The sequence below is a fragment of the Pseudophryne corroboree genome, chromosome 2 (assembly GCF_028390025.1).
Source record: "Pseudophryne corroboree isolate aPseCor3 chromosome 2, aPseCor3.hap2, whole genome shotgun sequence".
Taxonomy (NCBI): domain Eukaryota; kingdom Metazoa; phylum Chordata; class Amphibia; order Anura; family Myobatrachidae; genus Pseudophryne; species Pseudophryne corroboree.
Genome location: NC_086445.1, coordinates 178,987,832 through 179,004,621, shown reverse-complemented (window position 1 = coordinate 179,004,621; position 16,790 = coordinate 178,987,832). Strand labels below are relative to the sequence as shown.

General features: G+C 43.0%; 1 protein-coding gene across 1 annotated transcript; it reads left to right on the top strand.

Moving 5' to 3' along the window:
• Positions 1-221: 221 nt before the first annotated feature.
• On the top strand, positions 222-12,025 carry LOC135006878 (keratin, type II cytoskeletal 5-like). The gene is made up of 9 exons (XM_063952069.1): positions 222-689; positions 1,218-1,447; positions 2,081-2,141; positions 4,204-4,299; positions 4,669-4,833; positions 5,477-5,602; positions 8,195-8,415; positions 9,887-9,915; positions 10,880-12,025. Exons 1-9 carry the CDS (start codon positions 222-224, stop codon positions 11,155-11,157), a joined length of 1,674 nt encoding a protein of 557 aa, XP_063808139.1. The 3' UTR covers positions 11,158-12,025.
• Positions 12,026-16,790: the final 4,765 nt, after the last annotated feature.

The following is a 16,790-nucleotide window of genomic DNA, read 5'->3' as shown; positions in this document are numbered from 1 at the left end:
TAAAAAAAAAAAAAAATGACACACAGTTTTCCCTTCTTGCTTCCAGGCATGTCAAGCATATTAGCCCTGTAAATTGATATCCCTTAACCAATACGGGCCAGACCTAGAGTATATAAAAAGGTCTGTTCACAAGCCTGGACACAGAGGCGTCCTGTCTCACTCCCTCTTCTATTTTTTCTGTTTCTTCACATTTTGATCTTTTCAACTTTTTCTAAGCCATAATGAGTAACTATAAGCAATTTGGTGGTGGAGCCCAAAGTAGGGGCTTCAGCTCAGTCTCTGTGTCCAGAAGCAGTGGAAGCTTTGGAGGTGCTGGTGGAGCCGGTGGAGGTGGTGGAGCTGGCTCTGGCTTTGGTAGCAGAAGCCTGTATAACATAGGAAATAGAAAGAGCGTTACCATCAGTACTGCAGGTGGTCAATCATATGGAGGTGGAGCAGGGGGTTTTGGTGTAGGAATTAGTGGTGGTGGAGGTGGTGGTGGTTATGGTGGTGGAGCAGGAGGATTTGGCTCCTTTGGAGGTGCTGGGTTTGCTGGTGGAGCCCAGGCTGGTATTCAAGAAGTTGTAATCAACCAAAGTCTTCTGGCACCACTGAATTTGGAGATTGACCCTAATATACAGAAGGTCCGAGTCCACGAAAGAGAACAGATCAAAACATTGAACAATAAATTTGCTTCCTTCATTGACAAGGTAAGGTTTTAATGAGATACTCTACTACTATTGTATCTACAGTGTGTAAATGTTGTATCTATAGTGTGTAAAATATATTACTCAGATTTCATTTGTACATAGGGTGTGGTCTAATATATATGAACACTGATCAATGTGTGTATTGTGCCCATCTGATTTCAATTAGCACAGTCACTTTCTGAGCTTTGGGGAAAGGAATATACAATAATATTCATGTAATTTGTCCATTACAGCAATTGGTATTGCATTGACATACTATATTTATATGTAAAAAATATACAATTTAATCTATATTTGTTAATAATTGTTGAAATGTGGCCATGTGCATAGCTTGAAAGTCTGTAAAGATCTGCTATAGTTTGAGTCTACCTTTAATAATAATAATAATAATAATAATAATAATATTTAACTAACTTTTTTTGCAATACTTTATTCTTTTTTTCTTCTCTTTTTGGACTTCTCTTTTTTGATCCTTCTATTGTTTTTGAAGAAGACAGTACATTAATACTTCTATATGTTTGATGCTAGGTTCGGTTCCTTGAGCAACAAAACAAAGTGCTTGAAACAAAATGGAGCCTCTTACAAGAACAAGGAGGTCAAGTCAGCAAAGGAGGCTCCCGCAGAGGAAACACAGAGACTATTTTCGAAGCATATGTCAGCAGCTTGAAGAGACAGCTGGATGCCCTGCAAAATGATAAGTACAGGCTGGATGGGGAACTTAGGAACATGCAAGATATGGTGGATGATTTCAAAAACAAGTGAGTAATGTTCATTTTAATTCCATAAAAACACCCCAAAATAAAAAACAATGCCCACACATCACATTGCCTATTTCATAAGATGATCTGCAAACATTGTAATTCATTTTGGCTTGGCTGGGAAAAACAAACACATTTAAACATATGAGATTCTGTTTTAGAAAGCAGCAACATTGTTTCCACAATGTAAAAAACTAACAGCAGCTGTCTAAGTTTCATTGTAGTGAGTGGGGAAATGAGTGGGATTTGGGAGTCCACGTGTCAGTGGAAAGCCTTAGCACACAATTGGACAGGTTGCATTTAACAACCTTCATGGCATTCCATTCTAGGGCGTGGCACAAAATCGGTAGCGATATCGCTAGATTGGATGTGCAGCACAGTAGACAAGCGACAGTCACTAGCGCCATGCGGGAGCAAGCAATCACGAGTACAGACTGAGCGATGTAGCTGATACAGTATGTCATTATGAAACAGCATATCGGCCAGACATTGCTCCAGTGTGTACCCAGCTTTAGTGGTGAAAAAGTAATTTAAATAAATTGTTTGCATTTCTACTTTAAAAAGGTCTGTTCTAGACTATTTTATAATTTGCTACAAACCAGTCTCTAATTCTGTCTCTTTTCTTGGACACAGATATGAAGATGAAATTAACAAGAGGACATCAGCAGAGAATGAGTTTGTTGTGATTAAAAAGGTATGCACTGTAGGAAAAGAATTCTAGAAGCATGTTCCACTATAAAATGATTTATACTGTAACTACAATCAGGGCCGCCATCAGAGGGGTAAAGGTGGTACTACTGTGCTGGGTCCAGGCTCAGAGTGGGGGCCAGCACCGCGCAGATGATTCTACAATACCTGCAAACTGATTTTTATTCACAGATGTCTGCAGATTTGCTGCTGGAATATCAGCAGCACTGTGAGCCAGTTGTAAGACGCTCAGGACAGAAAGGGCTTAGATGGGAGCATGGGAGTTGTATGCCCCCCTCCCATAGTGATCAACTATTATCTCAGTTGACTATGAGTCTGGCTCCTCATATTCTCCACACCAAACTCTCTTCTTCCATCTGCCTGCTTTCATTCAGTGTGTGCCTGCCATACAACTTTCACATTAAGAGGCGTAACAAGTAACCTATGTGGGCCTCTGCCCTAGCCCTCCCAAGTGTGCATTTGCCTCCCTCCCCAATTGTGCTTCTGCACCCCTCTACAAGTGTGCCTTGACCCCCTCCCTAAGTGTTCCTGACCCCATGCCTCCCCACATGTGTCTGACCCCATGCCTCTCCAAATGTTCCTGGCCCCATTGCCACACCAAGTGTGCCTGACTCCATCCCTCCCCAAGTGTACCTCTGTCCCCTCTCCAAGTGTGCCTCTGACGCAATGCCTCAGCAAGTGTGTCCTTCATCCCTCCGCAAGTGTGCCTCTGCCTCATCCCTTCCCAAGTGTCCCCCCCTTCCTATATGTGCCTGACCCCCTGCCTCCCCATGTGTGCCTCATAATCAACTCTCAAGAAACACTAACAGTTGATGTTTTCAAGCTGAGCATACCTGTGTTAATTTCTGACTGACATATTTTAAAGAATCCACAGATGCTATTAAATATTTAAATTAAGAGTCTATGAAGCAGCCTAGAAAATATACACTGTCTGTGTTCCATGATGATGGGTTTTGAGAAACATTGACAGACTAGATGGGCCAAGTGGTTCTTATATGCCATCAATTCTATGCTGCTATATTTGTCATACTACAGTATTCTTGAAGGGAACAGCTTTTAGGGTGATTGCCACCAGCCTTCAATTGCACACAAATTAAAATCCTTTTGCAGATTATTTAACCTGCTTTCATTACAGCCATGGAAATGGAGTGTCAAATAGCCAATCTCAGATACAAAGTATATTTGTAGGAACAAATGTTTCTCATTGATGCCTTAACTTAAAGACAGCTGTTTTAGCTTCCAGGCTGACAACAAATAGCTTATTGGTCATTTTGTAGTAGAGCTGGTCAGAAAAAAATATATACTGTATAGAGATTCTGATTTCTCACACACATTTTGACTTGATTACTGTAAAGTATTTATGTTCTCATAATAATGTGTTCACCTGATTCTACCAATGTTCCAACCTGTAAATTCTAAAGTATTTCACCTGCTCATACTGCTGAATTGATTTAAGCAAAACCTGCTCATACTGAAATTGTGATCTGATCACAATGATTCTTTGATCTGCTCAATCAGTAGTTCTGACTTGAAAACATGGATTCTGCACTGCCCCCACTAAAGTAATGGAATGATCATTGTGCAGTTCTGGATTCTTCACTCTTAGCTTCTGACCTGATCACGAGCTTCTGACCTGATCACCCTGAGCGTCTGACCTGATCACCCTGAGCTTCTGACCTGATCACCCTGAGCTTCTGACCTGATCACCCTGAACTTCTAACTTTACTATTCTGAGCTTCTGACCTGATTAACCTGAGATTCTGATCTGTTCACCCTAAACTTATGACCTGATCGCCATGAGGCTCTGACCTGATCACCCAGAGATTCTGGCTTTCACCTTGAGGTTCTGACCTGATCGCCCTGAATTTCTGACCCAATCATACTGATTTTGCTCTCACCTCTCTGAGATTTTAATATATTCTTACTGTCTTACATTGAGTTTATGTAAATTGCATTTCTCCTCACAAGTAACATGTTTCAGTTATCCCCAAACCATCTGTCCAATTTTAATGAATTCATAATAAGAGGTTTTTTTTACTGTATTGTAGGATGTGGATGCTGCCTACATGATCAAAGTGGAGCTGGAAGCCAAAGTTGATGCCTTATCTGATGAAATCAACTTCCTCAGGGCCTTCTACGAACAGGTAATGCAGACTCTATTGTTTTATTTTGGTCTCTTCTGTTGTATTGTCTGCACAATGGTAGAGCTTCATTGGGGCATTTTAAGCATTATTAATGTAATGTTAGATAAATCAACCTGTGAATAAAATGAAAAATAAAATAGGTTCTAAATGTCAGCTATGGCATCCTAGTAATCAGAATGGCAAGGTTCTGCAGGGTATAGTATGCATCACTATGTGACTTAACTGTTGGAGGAATTCTTCAAAATGTATTGTGATGTTATCTCAAGATCACTGACACATTGGAATAATTTAGCAGTGTTATACTTCATAGCAAAATAATTGCATTCTCTTGGTATATTACTATTATAAAGTCATTGGTATGTTTCCAAGGAAATGGCTCAAATTCAAGCTCAAGTCTCCGACACGTCTGTCATTCTATCTATGGACAACAACAGAGCTTTGGACCTGGACAGCATCATTGCTGAGGTGAAGGCTCAGTATGAAGACATTGCTAAAAAGAGCAGATCAGAGGCTGAGGCTGTTTACCAAGGCAAGGTAAGTGCATTGTGGGTAAAGTGTAAGTGCACTATGGGTAATATGCAGTGGCAAATTTCCCACTAGGCTTATGAGACACGTGCCTAGGGGCGGCACTTGGATACTTGTGTTGGTACTGTCCGCCCAAAAAGTACCAGTAACTGCAAAACATTTGTACTATATGCCATCTGGAATAGAGTGTAAACGAGTAGAACATGCACATACTGCCCCTGTAAGCTGTCTTACTTAGTAAATATGTATACTGAAAATAATTTTAAAATAAATATATATACAGTATATATATATATATATATATATATATATATATATATATATAGTTAGTTAGTGGCTTTTTTTATTTTAATAATTGGCTATCATCAAATGAGGGCTTATAACAATTCAATAAAATGAAAAAGATTAGGCAGGCGGGGGCAGCCGTTACTATTGTGCAACTTAACATGTTACCAGGGTCTGATTTAGGGGTGTGGGTAGTGGCACCCTCACCCCTAAATCTGACCCTGGTAACATGTTAAGTTCCCTCTAAGAGATTGATGACAAGAAACTATGCTTACTGTAACATTTGTTGAACAGAGTTATGTGCACTGGCTGGTAATACACGTGCAGTCTTCTTCAGTTAGATGTAACATTATATTTTTAATGACAGGTGAAAGAGCTGCAAGCATCTGCTGGCCAACAAGGTGATGTTCTGCGCAACACCAAGAATGAGATCTCTGAGCTGAACCGCAAGCTCCAGAGGCTGAAAGCTGAAATCGAAAATGTGAAAAAACAGGTACGCTGGCAAATAGCTAATTACACCATACCAAAGTATTAAGCAGGGTATTACAGATTACAGATTTGCGCCCAGGGGCTTATCTAGAGAGGAGGAGGCCCTCTCTAGATGGCGGCAGTGCTGTAACTCTGGGGACTAGGATCCCTAGGGGACCCTAGCGCTATCCCAGAGTCTAGAGCGCATGTGCAGATCTCCAGGAAAATGGCACAGTGGCCATTTTCCTAGTGATTTTCCTACTGCGCATGCATGAAAAACACTGGGAAAATGGTGCCACACCATTTTCCCAGTAATTTCTGCAGCGCTGCTGTGTCGCCATGGGACTCTGGAGGGTAAGTATTACAAATAATGGGTGCAGGGTGTGCGGTGTGGGCCCCCCTGAACCCTGGGGGCCTATGTGCACTGCACACACTGCACCCCTTATAAAGGGTGGTATTCATGTGACCGGTGGTCGGGAGACCGACAGTCACATGACCTCATCCAGCATCCCGACCCCTCACTATCCCGATGGTCGGCATGCCGACCGACAGGGACTATTTCCACTCGTGGGTGTCCATATACATATACACCGTATATACATATATTTATATATATATATATATATATATATATATACACACAATATATACACACACATATACATGTACACATAGCATATTAAACATGCATACCTATATATATATATATATACATACAGTACACGTATGTACTGTATACATATAAACACACTCACATGTGTGTGTGTTTATATGTATGTATATGTGTATGTACATACAGTACACATATGTACTGTATACATATAAACACTCACATGTGTGTGTGTTTATATGTATGTATATGTGTATGTATATATATATATGTGTATATATATATATATATATACTGTATATATATATGTATATATATATGTGTGTGTGTGTGTATGTATATACAGTAGCGGATCTTGCCACGGGCAAGCAGTACTTTTGCCCGGGGCGCCGCCTTCCGGAGGGCGCCGGCGCCATCCGGAGGGCGCCGCACCATGGCAAGATCTGCCACTGTGCCCTCCGCAGTGCCCGCCGCTGGTCCCCCGCTTTGAAGGGTACCAGACGCTAAGCGTCTAGTTTCCCTTCATGGAGAGGACTGTGCTGTGCGGTGCGCGATGACGTCATCGCGCACCGCACAGCAAAGGTCCTCTCCATGAAGGGAAACTAGACGCTAAGCGTCTAGTTTCTCTTCATGGAGAGGACCTTTGCTGTGCGGTGCGCGATGACGTCATCGCGCACCGCACAGCATAGTGGAACAGACACTAGGGGTCATAATTGACCTCTAGTGTCTATACTGTGCTATGGGAGAGACGTAATGACGTCTCTCCCATAGATCCGAGGACAGACACAACCATCCAAGGACAGGAGAAGAGCGGCGCCGGCGGAGGAGGTCTGGAATCAGGAGCGGGGATTGTAAGTATACTTTTATTTATTTATTTATTTATTTCCAGCTGCGCTACAGGGGGCACAAATGGGGGCGTAACTGACCACGCCCCCATATGAAGCCACGCCCCTATTTTTGCCAGGGGCGCCACAAGGGCAAGATCCGGCCTAGTGTATGTATATGTGTATATATGTATGCACATGGATATATATGTACTATAATTAAAATAAAGTACACTTTTATTAAGCACTTACAAGTGCCACCAGGAAGACAGCTGGCTGCAGAGGACACTAGACAGCCATTAATAGTTCTCGGCTCACAAAATGAGGCAAAAAAAAATACAAAAATATATTTTTTTTATTGTTTTTTGCTGGAGGGGGGCTTCTGGGTGCTCAGAACCCCCCCCCCCCCCCCGCCCCCCCTGCATGCGCCACTGCATCAAATACAGAGAGTATCAATGTCCTATATTTTCATGCTTTACACAAAGACATCAATATGATTTGTATACACAATATCTTAAGTGGAAAAAAAAAATGTTATTTAATTAAGAATCATGGTGGCCCAAATGTGATCATAGGCACAAATTTGAATTGATGATTTTACTTTGCAAAAAACATTTCCATCTCTGCACAATTTTTTAGAAGGAAAAACAACCTGGTTATGTTTTTTGCCTTTTTTTTAATTTCAACTTTAAATCTCACTACAAAATCTGAACTTTACAAAGTTTCATATACAGTACATGACAAGGGGGGGGGGGGGGGCTGGCTGGGCAGAGTGGCAGGGTGCCATCTGCCCCCCGGCCCAGTGCAATTTTAGTGTTCCAAGGCTGCCTGACTGCGGAGGCAGGCAGAGGATGCCCCTGTTTTCCCTGACCACCGCTCAGCTAGAGACAGATGTAGAGTAGCACAGGTATGAGATTTTTGGTACACTCACACTTAATTGAATGTATATACAGTATATAGGTATGGCCCGTTATTTAATTAGTTATATAAACCTCACCCACATTGCACAAACCACCCCCCCAACATTATTGTCATGCCCATTTTTGCATTGCATTCCCTGTGGAAAGCTAGGCCACTTGCTTGAGTCTGCCCCCCCCCCCCCCAGGCTGAAAGTTGCCAGCAAGGCCCTGCATGACAGTTCTATACTTGAGTATGTAACAGTTTGTCTTCATGTTTCATGCAGAATGCTAAGCTTCAGACAGCCATCGCTGAAGCAGAGGACCGCGGTGAGCTTGTGCTGAAAGATGCCCATTCGAAATTGGCTGAACTGGAAGCCGCCCTACAGAATGCCAAGCAGGAGATGGCTCGCCAATTACGAGAATACCAGGAGCTGATGAATGTCAAACTGGCTCTGGATGTTGAAATTGCCACCTACAGGAAACTGCTGGAAGGAGAGGAATCCCGGTAAGTACTCAGTTTTCTGCTCCTGTATTATTACAGTAATGTAGTATAACACAGTAAAACTACTTCTTGACAAGAACACATAACTACCAAAGTAACATAGGGTACAACTGCAGTAGGGGCTGCAGCTGGAGGAGCTCTTCCCTGTGTAGAAATGTGCATATACTGCATAAGTGTTTTTTAAGCACTGGATGGTACAAGGCAGCCCTTACACAGTGTCGGACAGGGGAATGAAGGGCTCACTGAGGATTGCAGGGGACCATGCTGTAGGGTGTGGCCACTAGAAGCTTGGCTAACTATTAGAGAGTAGATTGTCTGGTCCCCTTGAGATATATATATATATATAGATTATTATTATTATTATCCTTTATTTATATGGCGCCACAAGGGTTCAGCAGCGCCCAATTACAGAGTACATAATCAAATAATCAAAACACAAAAACAGTGACATCCAATTCAAGACAATACAGGACAAGTACAGGGTATATAAACATAGCTGCATCAGCAGACGATGCTGACATAAGTATCAGGTGGCAGGAAACAGAGGGATTTGGTGCCGTCGAAGTGAGTATTGAATAGAAGATTGGTTAAATAAGTAAAGGAAAAACACAAGAGGGAAAAGGGTACTGCTCGTGAATGTAACACACATGTAACAGCAGAGGCTCCACATACAACACACATATTAGAGCAAGAGCCCTCCCCCCATATGACACACATGTAAGAGCAGAGGCTCTCCATGTAACATACACAGGCCACATCCAGAAGTCTGAGCCCCACATCTCATCCTCTCAGGGGTGTCAGTCAGCGGCCATGTTACCCAGCTCCCTCTGGGCCACTGCAGTGACCAGGACATATTCAGACCAGGGAGAAGACTGCAGGGAAGCCCTGCCATACTTATATATATATATATGTGTGTGTGTGTGTGTGTGTGTGTGTGTGTGTGTGTGTGTGTGTGTGTGTGTGTGTGTGTGTATATATATATATATATATATATATGCATGATAATGTACCCAAATGATAACAGCAATGCATTGTAGAAAATACTATAGCCCTGTGCAGTATAATGTAACATGTGCCTAATTCAAGTGCACAGTTTGGAACCTGATCACTACGGGGGAAGGAGGGGGGGGGGGGCGGCACCGGGGGTTTCCCCTGTACCCCTGTGGGCCAGTCCAACCCTTCCCTTAAATAACTTTGGCATGGGTCACACAAATGTCTAGTTACACTCCTTACCCTACTGTATAAGTCAAAATTACCTTGTCACAAAAGTTGCTCTTTCATTTCCTACCCATCAGGTCTATTAAAAAAAAAATTTTTTTGTTCCATTTTCTTTCTGGGACATTTTATCCAACCTTCCATCCAAATATGACAATAACATGTAAAATTAAGTCTAGATAACATTGAAATCAAATAATATTCTTATTAACATCTTCATTGTGTCTTAGAACTGATTTATTTCTTCTTAAAATTTCAGGTTGACTACAGACAATAATGTCAGCATCTGTAAGTATTGTTATTTTATAAATTTGTGTGAGTCAGTTTTAGTTTTTAGTTGGACAATGTGCAAACTGGATCGATCACAAATTAACAGAACAGGTCTGACCTTGAGGGAAACAGCTTAAACAGGACTGAAACTGGAATTTCTGATTTTAGCTTGATTGTTTAATTAAACAAAAATTGAAAAGTATTCTGGTAATTTGTTACCTATATGTCAAACCTGTTAGAGGATCTATGCCAATTTCAGCATTTCTAGACTTCAATATGACACTGATGAATTCAATTTACAACTTAGAGCAATGCCACTCTCATGCGTTCACTGTGGGACTTATGCTAAATTTGGTGTAGGTTTGTTTGCTTATCTTAAAATCTGCAAATTTAGATTTCACATAAATAAAAAAATGCATAAAGAGAAGTGAAATGGGGGAAAGAAAGGAGGTGCAAACACAGACCAAGTATAGTACAGTATCAGAGGCAGATCCATTGAAGAGGGGCCCGCACTGAAGCTGTACCAAGGCCACCTCCTCTCAATCTGCTTTTGATTCTTTACTATACTCTCTCCTGGGCACTGTGCTAAAGCCTACCGCGCATGAGCGGGTCTCCGGGAACATGGCCCGCACCATATTCCCAGTGGTTTCTGTACTGCGCAATTTTTCTGGTGATTTGTGTAGCACCTACGTGGGACTCTAAAAAAGGTAAGAGGGTGTGCTATGTGGCCCATGTGCACTGTACACTCTGCACCCAGTGTAGTGTATGTACTGTATGCCATCTGTCATTATGTACACTAGGAAGTGAATTATTCACTACAGTATATAGATAACTTCCCCAAGAGAACACTGAAGTGATGACATCAGAACTCACAATTTCTATGCAATGACATCAAAATCCCCTGTGTGTATGCATATTCTTTGCAGGATTTTAGATTTGTGGAAGTTCTTGCCTAAGTATTTAATACTTCTGGTTTTAACAGCTGTGATCAGTGGAAAGACATCTCTGGGCGGAGGAGGAGGAGGCGGTGGTGGAGCAGGAGGAAGCTACAGCTATAGCTCTGGGGGAGGAGGAGGAGGATCTGCCGGAGGTTTCTACTCTGGAGGAGGTGGAGGAGGATCTTCTGGAGGTTTCTACTCTGGAGGAGGTGGCGGATTCAGCTCGGCAAGCTCAGGATATGGCATTTCATCCGGTGGCGGCGGCGGTGGTGGTGGCAGCAGTGCTAGATTTGTATCCAGCCAATTAAGCTTCAGAAGTTAAATCCAAGATGTTTCACTTTTATAAAACCCCTTAAATGTACCTAATGCTTACAAAGATGTATAACATTATTGTCACAGCCTTGCAATTCTACTTTTCTGTTCAAGAATCTGTAGGGCTTATTTCTAAATGCCTCTTTAAGGATCCATATTAATTTGTTACAAATCTAGCATCTTCAGGAGATAGAGCCACACACAAGATTGCAGTTTAGCGTCACCCTGCCCTAATGTCTAAAAATAAAACAATTTGAATGAAACATATCAGAACAAAGTAGGTAGAAACATAAAAGAGAAAAAATGAAAACTGCAATTTATTTTCTGCCCTCTGATCAGTGCTGCCTTATGCTATCCCGTCCTAAGTCTAATAAGTCCTGATGACGACACTAACTCATAATTGCCCAATTTTCCTGTCAGTTTTTCAGGAGCATGTGGCTGGGAATTGACGATGCCAATGAAATGGGCAGGGCAAATTGTGTTGCACTGCAGGAGGTACAAATGTAACATCTGGAGAAGGTTTAGAGTTGGGAAATGAACTCACTGGCAACTCTTAATCCCAGTACATGCAAAAGCAGGCAGTGTTTGTTCTGTATACAAAAAAATTATAATATGTTTCCTTGTCCACATTTGCATTATTAAAGTCCTCTCGCACCCACCTTTTGAGAGAATTGACTGCTCTAGAATGTTTCCCCCTAATTCAAGAGTCACTCAGACATTTACATTTGAGCTAAATGCTAGCAAGCAATCTGTACTCAAATGTTTACCATTTGAATGTTTACAGCCATTGTGTTTTTCGTGAGATGAATAAAGGAAGTTATTTCATACAGTACACTGCCCTTATTGTTGTTGTCACTGTTACCTTGACAATCATGCACCAGTTACTGGAACTTAGTAATCAGGACGTTTAATAGTAATGTACTATAGTTTGTTTTCATGTGGAGTTATATAGTGCTAGAATAGGGCTGAACAACATTGAACTTTGATAACATGCTGATTTTTTGGGGGGTTATATGTAATTAATCAAAATTAGTAGTTTACACTCTGGCAAACTTATGTTTGATCAAGATATTCCTCAAATCTGAAATATTAGGGCTTCAAAGCTGAGAGTGATGCAGATCTGGGATAAATCACATTTCTGTTTTCAGCTTAGATTCTAATAAAGTTTGTCATTAGAAACTACGTTGAAGCCTAGAAAGTGGTATGGAGGGGAATACACTATACAATTATCTGCCAGATCTGGCTGATAGGAATGAAAATCTGGTAATAGATGAGAGCAAATGACAATCGATCATTTGCTTCCAAACACTGGAAAATGGACTAAATGTGTCATTCAGACAAATTGGTTACATCACAGCTTGAACCAATTTGTATGAACAACCATTTTGTCCATTTTTCAGTGTTTGGGAGGAAATGGTCGATTGTCGTTTGCTCTCTACCATTACCAAATTTTCATTCCAACCAGCCAGATCTGGCAGATAATCGCCAGGTAATTGTATAGTGTATGCCAAGAGCAATATTTCTGGATATATGTACTGTATGGGGTATGCAGTGCCTTGTGCCTGGAGACTGCAAGTATTGCAAGTATTGCACTGAATACTTCATGAAAAAACTGTATAATTACTGATTGCACAATGAATTACTCTGTATCCATATATTCTGGGGGTTTTTCATCACTTGAATAAACAACAATGATATGCTTTATTTTAGTGTGTTTCTCCATTTTCACAGGGGCCTTTTGCAAAACTAGGCAAGCATTATCTTTTAGAAAGTTATTGATTGGTTAGCTCTGCTTTCCCAATTGTTTGGCTAGCTGTGCTCGATTCAAACTTTTTTCCCCTGTTAGTTTCATTACAATTAAAATTCCCTTTATATGTAAAGACACAGTTTGTATTTGGGAAGTTCAAAAATTATGTTATAATGTTATTGGAGGCGTGATCGTGCCCCTTCCCCACTCTCCCCTCCCACTGCTCTCTATGCAATGGTCAGATTACCAACATTGTAAAGTGGGACTTCAGTTTTTTATTTTATGCCCATGGGCAAGGGCACAGTTTTTACTTTTCTGTAGGATATTTTTTTTATTTTATTCTACAAATCAGGGTGTAATAAATAGGGTGTTAAGCTGAACACTTGCATTAAGAGTGGGGGCTCTGGTGCTGATAGTTGCTGAACTTGGACTGGGGACATGTGGTGTGTAACAGCACTAGGCCAAGCAGCTCATACTCTGGGAGTTAAAACTGAGTTTATACTCTGCTGTCCCAGTCACCGCCATACATGGTGGGGGCGAGACTTGGAAATGGCCCACCCAGGGCTTCGGCCATTTTCCTCTGTGTAATGGAGAGCCCATATTGTAAAGATAACTGCCTGTAATAAAAAAATAAGAATTTACTTACCGATAATTCTATTTCTCGTAGTCTGTAGTGGATGCTGGGCACTCCGTAAGGACCATGGGGAACAGCGGCTCCGCAGGAGACTGGGCACAAAAGTAAAGCTTTAGGACTACCTGGTGTGCACTGGCTCCTCCCCCTATGACCCTCCTCCAAGCCTCAGTTAGGATACTGTGCCCGGACGAGCGTACACAATAAGGAAGGATTTTGAATCCCGGGTAAGACTCATACCAGCCACACCAATCACACCGTATAACTTGTGATCTAAACCCAGTTAACAGCATGATAACAGAGGAGCCTCTAGAAAAGATGGCTCACTACAGCAATAACCCGATTTTTGGTAATAATAACTATGTACAAGTATTGCAGACAATCCGCACTTGGGATGGGCGCCCAGCATCCACTACGGACTACGAGAAATAGAATTATCGGTAAGTAAATTCTTATTTTCTCTGACGTCCTAGTGGATGCTGGGGACTCCGTAAGGACCATGGGGATTATACCAAAGCTCCCAAACGGGCGGGAGAGTGCGGATGACTCTGCAGCACCAAATGAGAGAACTCCAGGTCCTCCTCAGCCAGGGTATCAAATTTGTAGAATTTTACAAACGTATTTGCTCCTGACCAAGTAGCTGCTCGGCAAAGTTGTAAAGCCGAGACCCCTCGGGCAGCCGCCCAAGATGAGCCCACCTTCCTTGTGGAGTGGGCATTTACAGATTTTTGGCTGTGGCAGGCCTGCCACAGAATGTGCAAGCTGAATTGTACTACAAATCCAACGAGCAATAGTCTGCTTAGAAGCAGGAGCACCCAGCTTGTTGGGTGCATACAGGATAAACAGCGAGTCAGATTTTCTGACTCCAGCCGTCCTGGAAACATATATTTTCAGGGCCCTGACAACGTCCAGCAACCTGGAGTCCTCCAAGTCCCTAGTAGCCGCAGGCACCACAATAGGCTGGTTCAGATGAAACGCTGAAACCACCTTAGGGAGAAACTGAGGACGAGTCCTCAATTCCGCCCTGTCCGAATGGAAAATCAGATAAGGGCTTTTACAGGATAAAGCCGCCAATTCTGACACGCGCCTGGCCCAGGCCAGGGCCAACAGCATGACCACTTTCCATGTGAGATATTTTAACTCCACAGATTTAAGTGGTTCAAACCAATGTGACTTTTGGAACCCAAAAACTACATTGAGATCCCAAGGTGCCACTGGAGGCACAAAAGGAGGCTGTATATGCAGTACCCCTTTTACAAACGTCTGAACTTCAGGGACTGAAGCTAGTTCTTTTTGGAAGAAAATTGACAGGGCCGAAATTTGAACCTTAATGGACCCCAATTTCAGGCCCATAGACACTCCTGTTTGCAGGAAATGTAGGAATCGACCCAGTTGAATTTCCTCCGTCGGGCCTTACTGGCCTCGCACCACGCAACATATTTTCGCCAAATGCGGTGATAATGTTTTTCGGTTACATCCTTCCTGGCTTTGATCAGGATATGGATGACTTCATCCGGAATGCCTTTTTCCTTCAGGATCCGGCGTTCAACCGCCATGCCGTCAAACGCAGCCGCGGTAAGTCTTGGAACAGACAGGGTCCTTGCTGGAGCAGGTCCCCTCTTAGAGGTAGAGGCCACGGATCCTCCGTGAGCATCTCTTGAAGTTCCGGTTACCAAGTCCTTCTTGGCCAATCCGGAGCCACGAATATAGTGCTTACTCCTCTCCATCTTATAATTCTCAGTACCTTGGGTATGAGAGGCAGAGGAGGGAACACATACACTGACTGGTACACCCACCGTGTTACCAGAGCGTCTACAGCTATTGCCTGAGGGTCCCTTGACCTGGCGCAATACCTGTCGAGTTTTTCCCAACGGTTTATAATCATGTGGAAGACTTCTGGGTGAAGTCCCCACTCTCCCGGGTGGAGGTCGTGTCTGCTGAGGAAGTCTGCTTCCCAGTTGTCCACTCCCGGAATGAATACTGCTGACAGTGCTATCACATGATTTTCCGCCCAGCGAAGAATCCTTGTAGCTTCTGCCATTGCCCTCCTGCTTCTTGTGCCACCCTGTCTGTTTACGTGGGTGACTGCCGTGATGTTGTCCGACTGGATCTACACCGGCTGACCTTGAAGCAGAGGTCTTGCTAAGCTTAGAGCATTGTAAATGGCCCTTAGCTTCAGGATATTTATGTGAAGTGATGTCTCCAGGCTTGACCATAAGCCCTGGAAATTCCTTCCCTGTGTGACTGCTCCCCAGCCTCGCAGGCTGGCATCCGTGGTCACCAGGACCCAGTCCTGAATGCCGAATCTGCGGCCCTCTAGAAGATGAGCACTCTGCAACCACCACAGGAGGGACACCCTTGTCCTTGGTGACAGGGTTATCCGCTGATGCATCTGAAGATGCGACCAGGACCATTTGTCCAGCAGGTCCCACTGGAAAGTTCTTGCGTGGAATCTGCCGAATGGGATTGCTTCGTAGGAAGCCACCATTTTTCCCAGAACCCTTGTGCATTGATGCACTGAGACTTGGCTCGGTTTTAGGAGGTTCCTGACTAGCTCGGATAACTCCCTGGCTTTCTCCTCCGGGAGAAACACCTTTTTCTGGACTGTGTCCAGGATCATCCCTAGGAACAGAAGACGAGTCGTCGGAACCAGCTGCGATTTTGGAATATTGAGAATCCAACCGTGCTGCCGCAACACTACCTGAGATAGTGCTACACCGACCTCCAACTGTTCTCTGGATCTTACCCTTATCAGGAGATCGTCCAAGTAAGGGATAACTAAAACTCCCTTCCTTCGAAGGAGTATCATCATTTCGGCCATTACCTTGGTAAAGACCCGGGGTGCCGTGGACCATCCAAACGGCAGCGTCTGAAACTGATAGTGACAGTTCTGTACCACAAACCTGAGGTACCCTTGGTGAGAAGGGTAAATTGGGACATGAAGGTAAGCATCCTTGATGTCCAGAGACACCATGTAGTCCCCTTCTTCCAGGTTCGCAATCACTGCTCTGAGTGACTCCATCTTGAATTTGAACCTCTGTATGTAAGTGTTCAAAGATTTTAGATTTAAAATCGGTCTCACCGAGCCGTCTGGCTTCGGTACCACAACAGTGTGGAATAATACCCCTTTCCCTGTTGCAGGAGGGGTACCTTGATTATCACCTGCTGGGAATACAGCTTGTGAATGGCTTCCAAAACTGCCTCCCTGTCGGAGGGAGACGTCGGTAAAGCCGACTTTAGGAAACGGCAAGGGGGAGACGTCTCG

Bases quoted from the DNA above. Each gene is read 5' to 3' on its own strand.
- LOC135006878 (XM_063952069.1), top strand. From the start codon at position 222: ATGAGTAACTATAAGCAATTTGGTGGTGGAGCCCAAAGTAGGGGCTTC. The intron at 1,448-2,080 runs GTGAGTAATGTT...TCTTGGACACAG, and splicing joins GTGGATGATTTCAAAAACAA to ATATGAAGATGAAATTAACA. The intron at 8,416-9,886 runs GTAAGTACTCAG...TTAAAATTTCAG, and splicing joins CTGGAAGGAGAGGAATCCCG to GTTGACTACAGACAATAATG.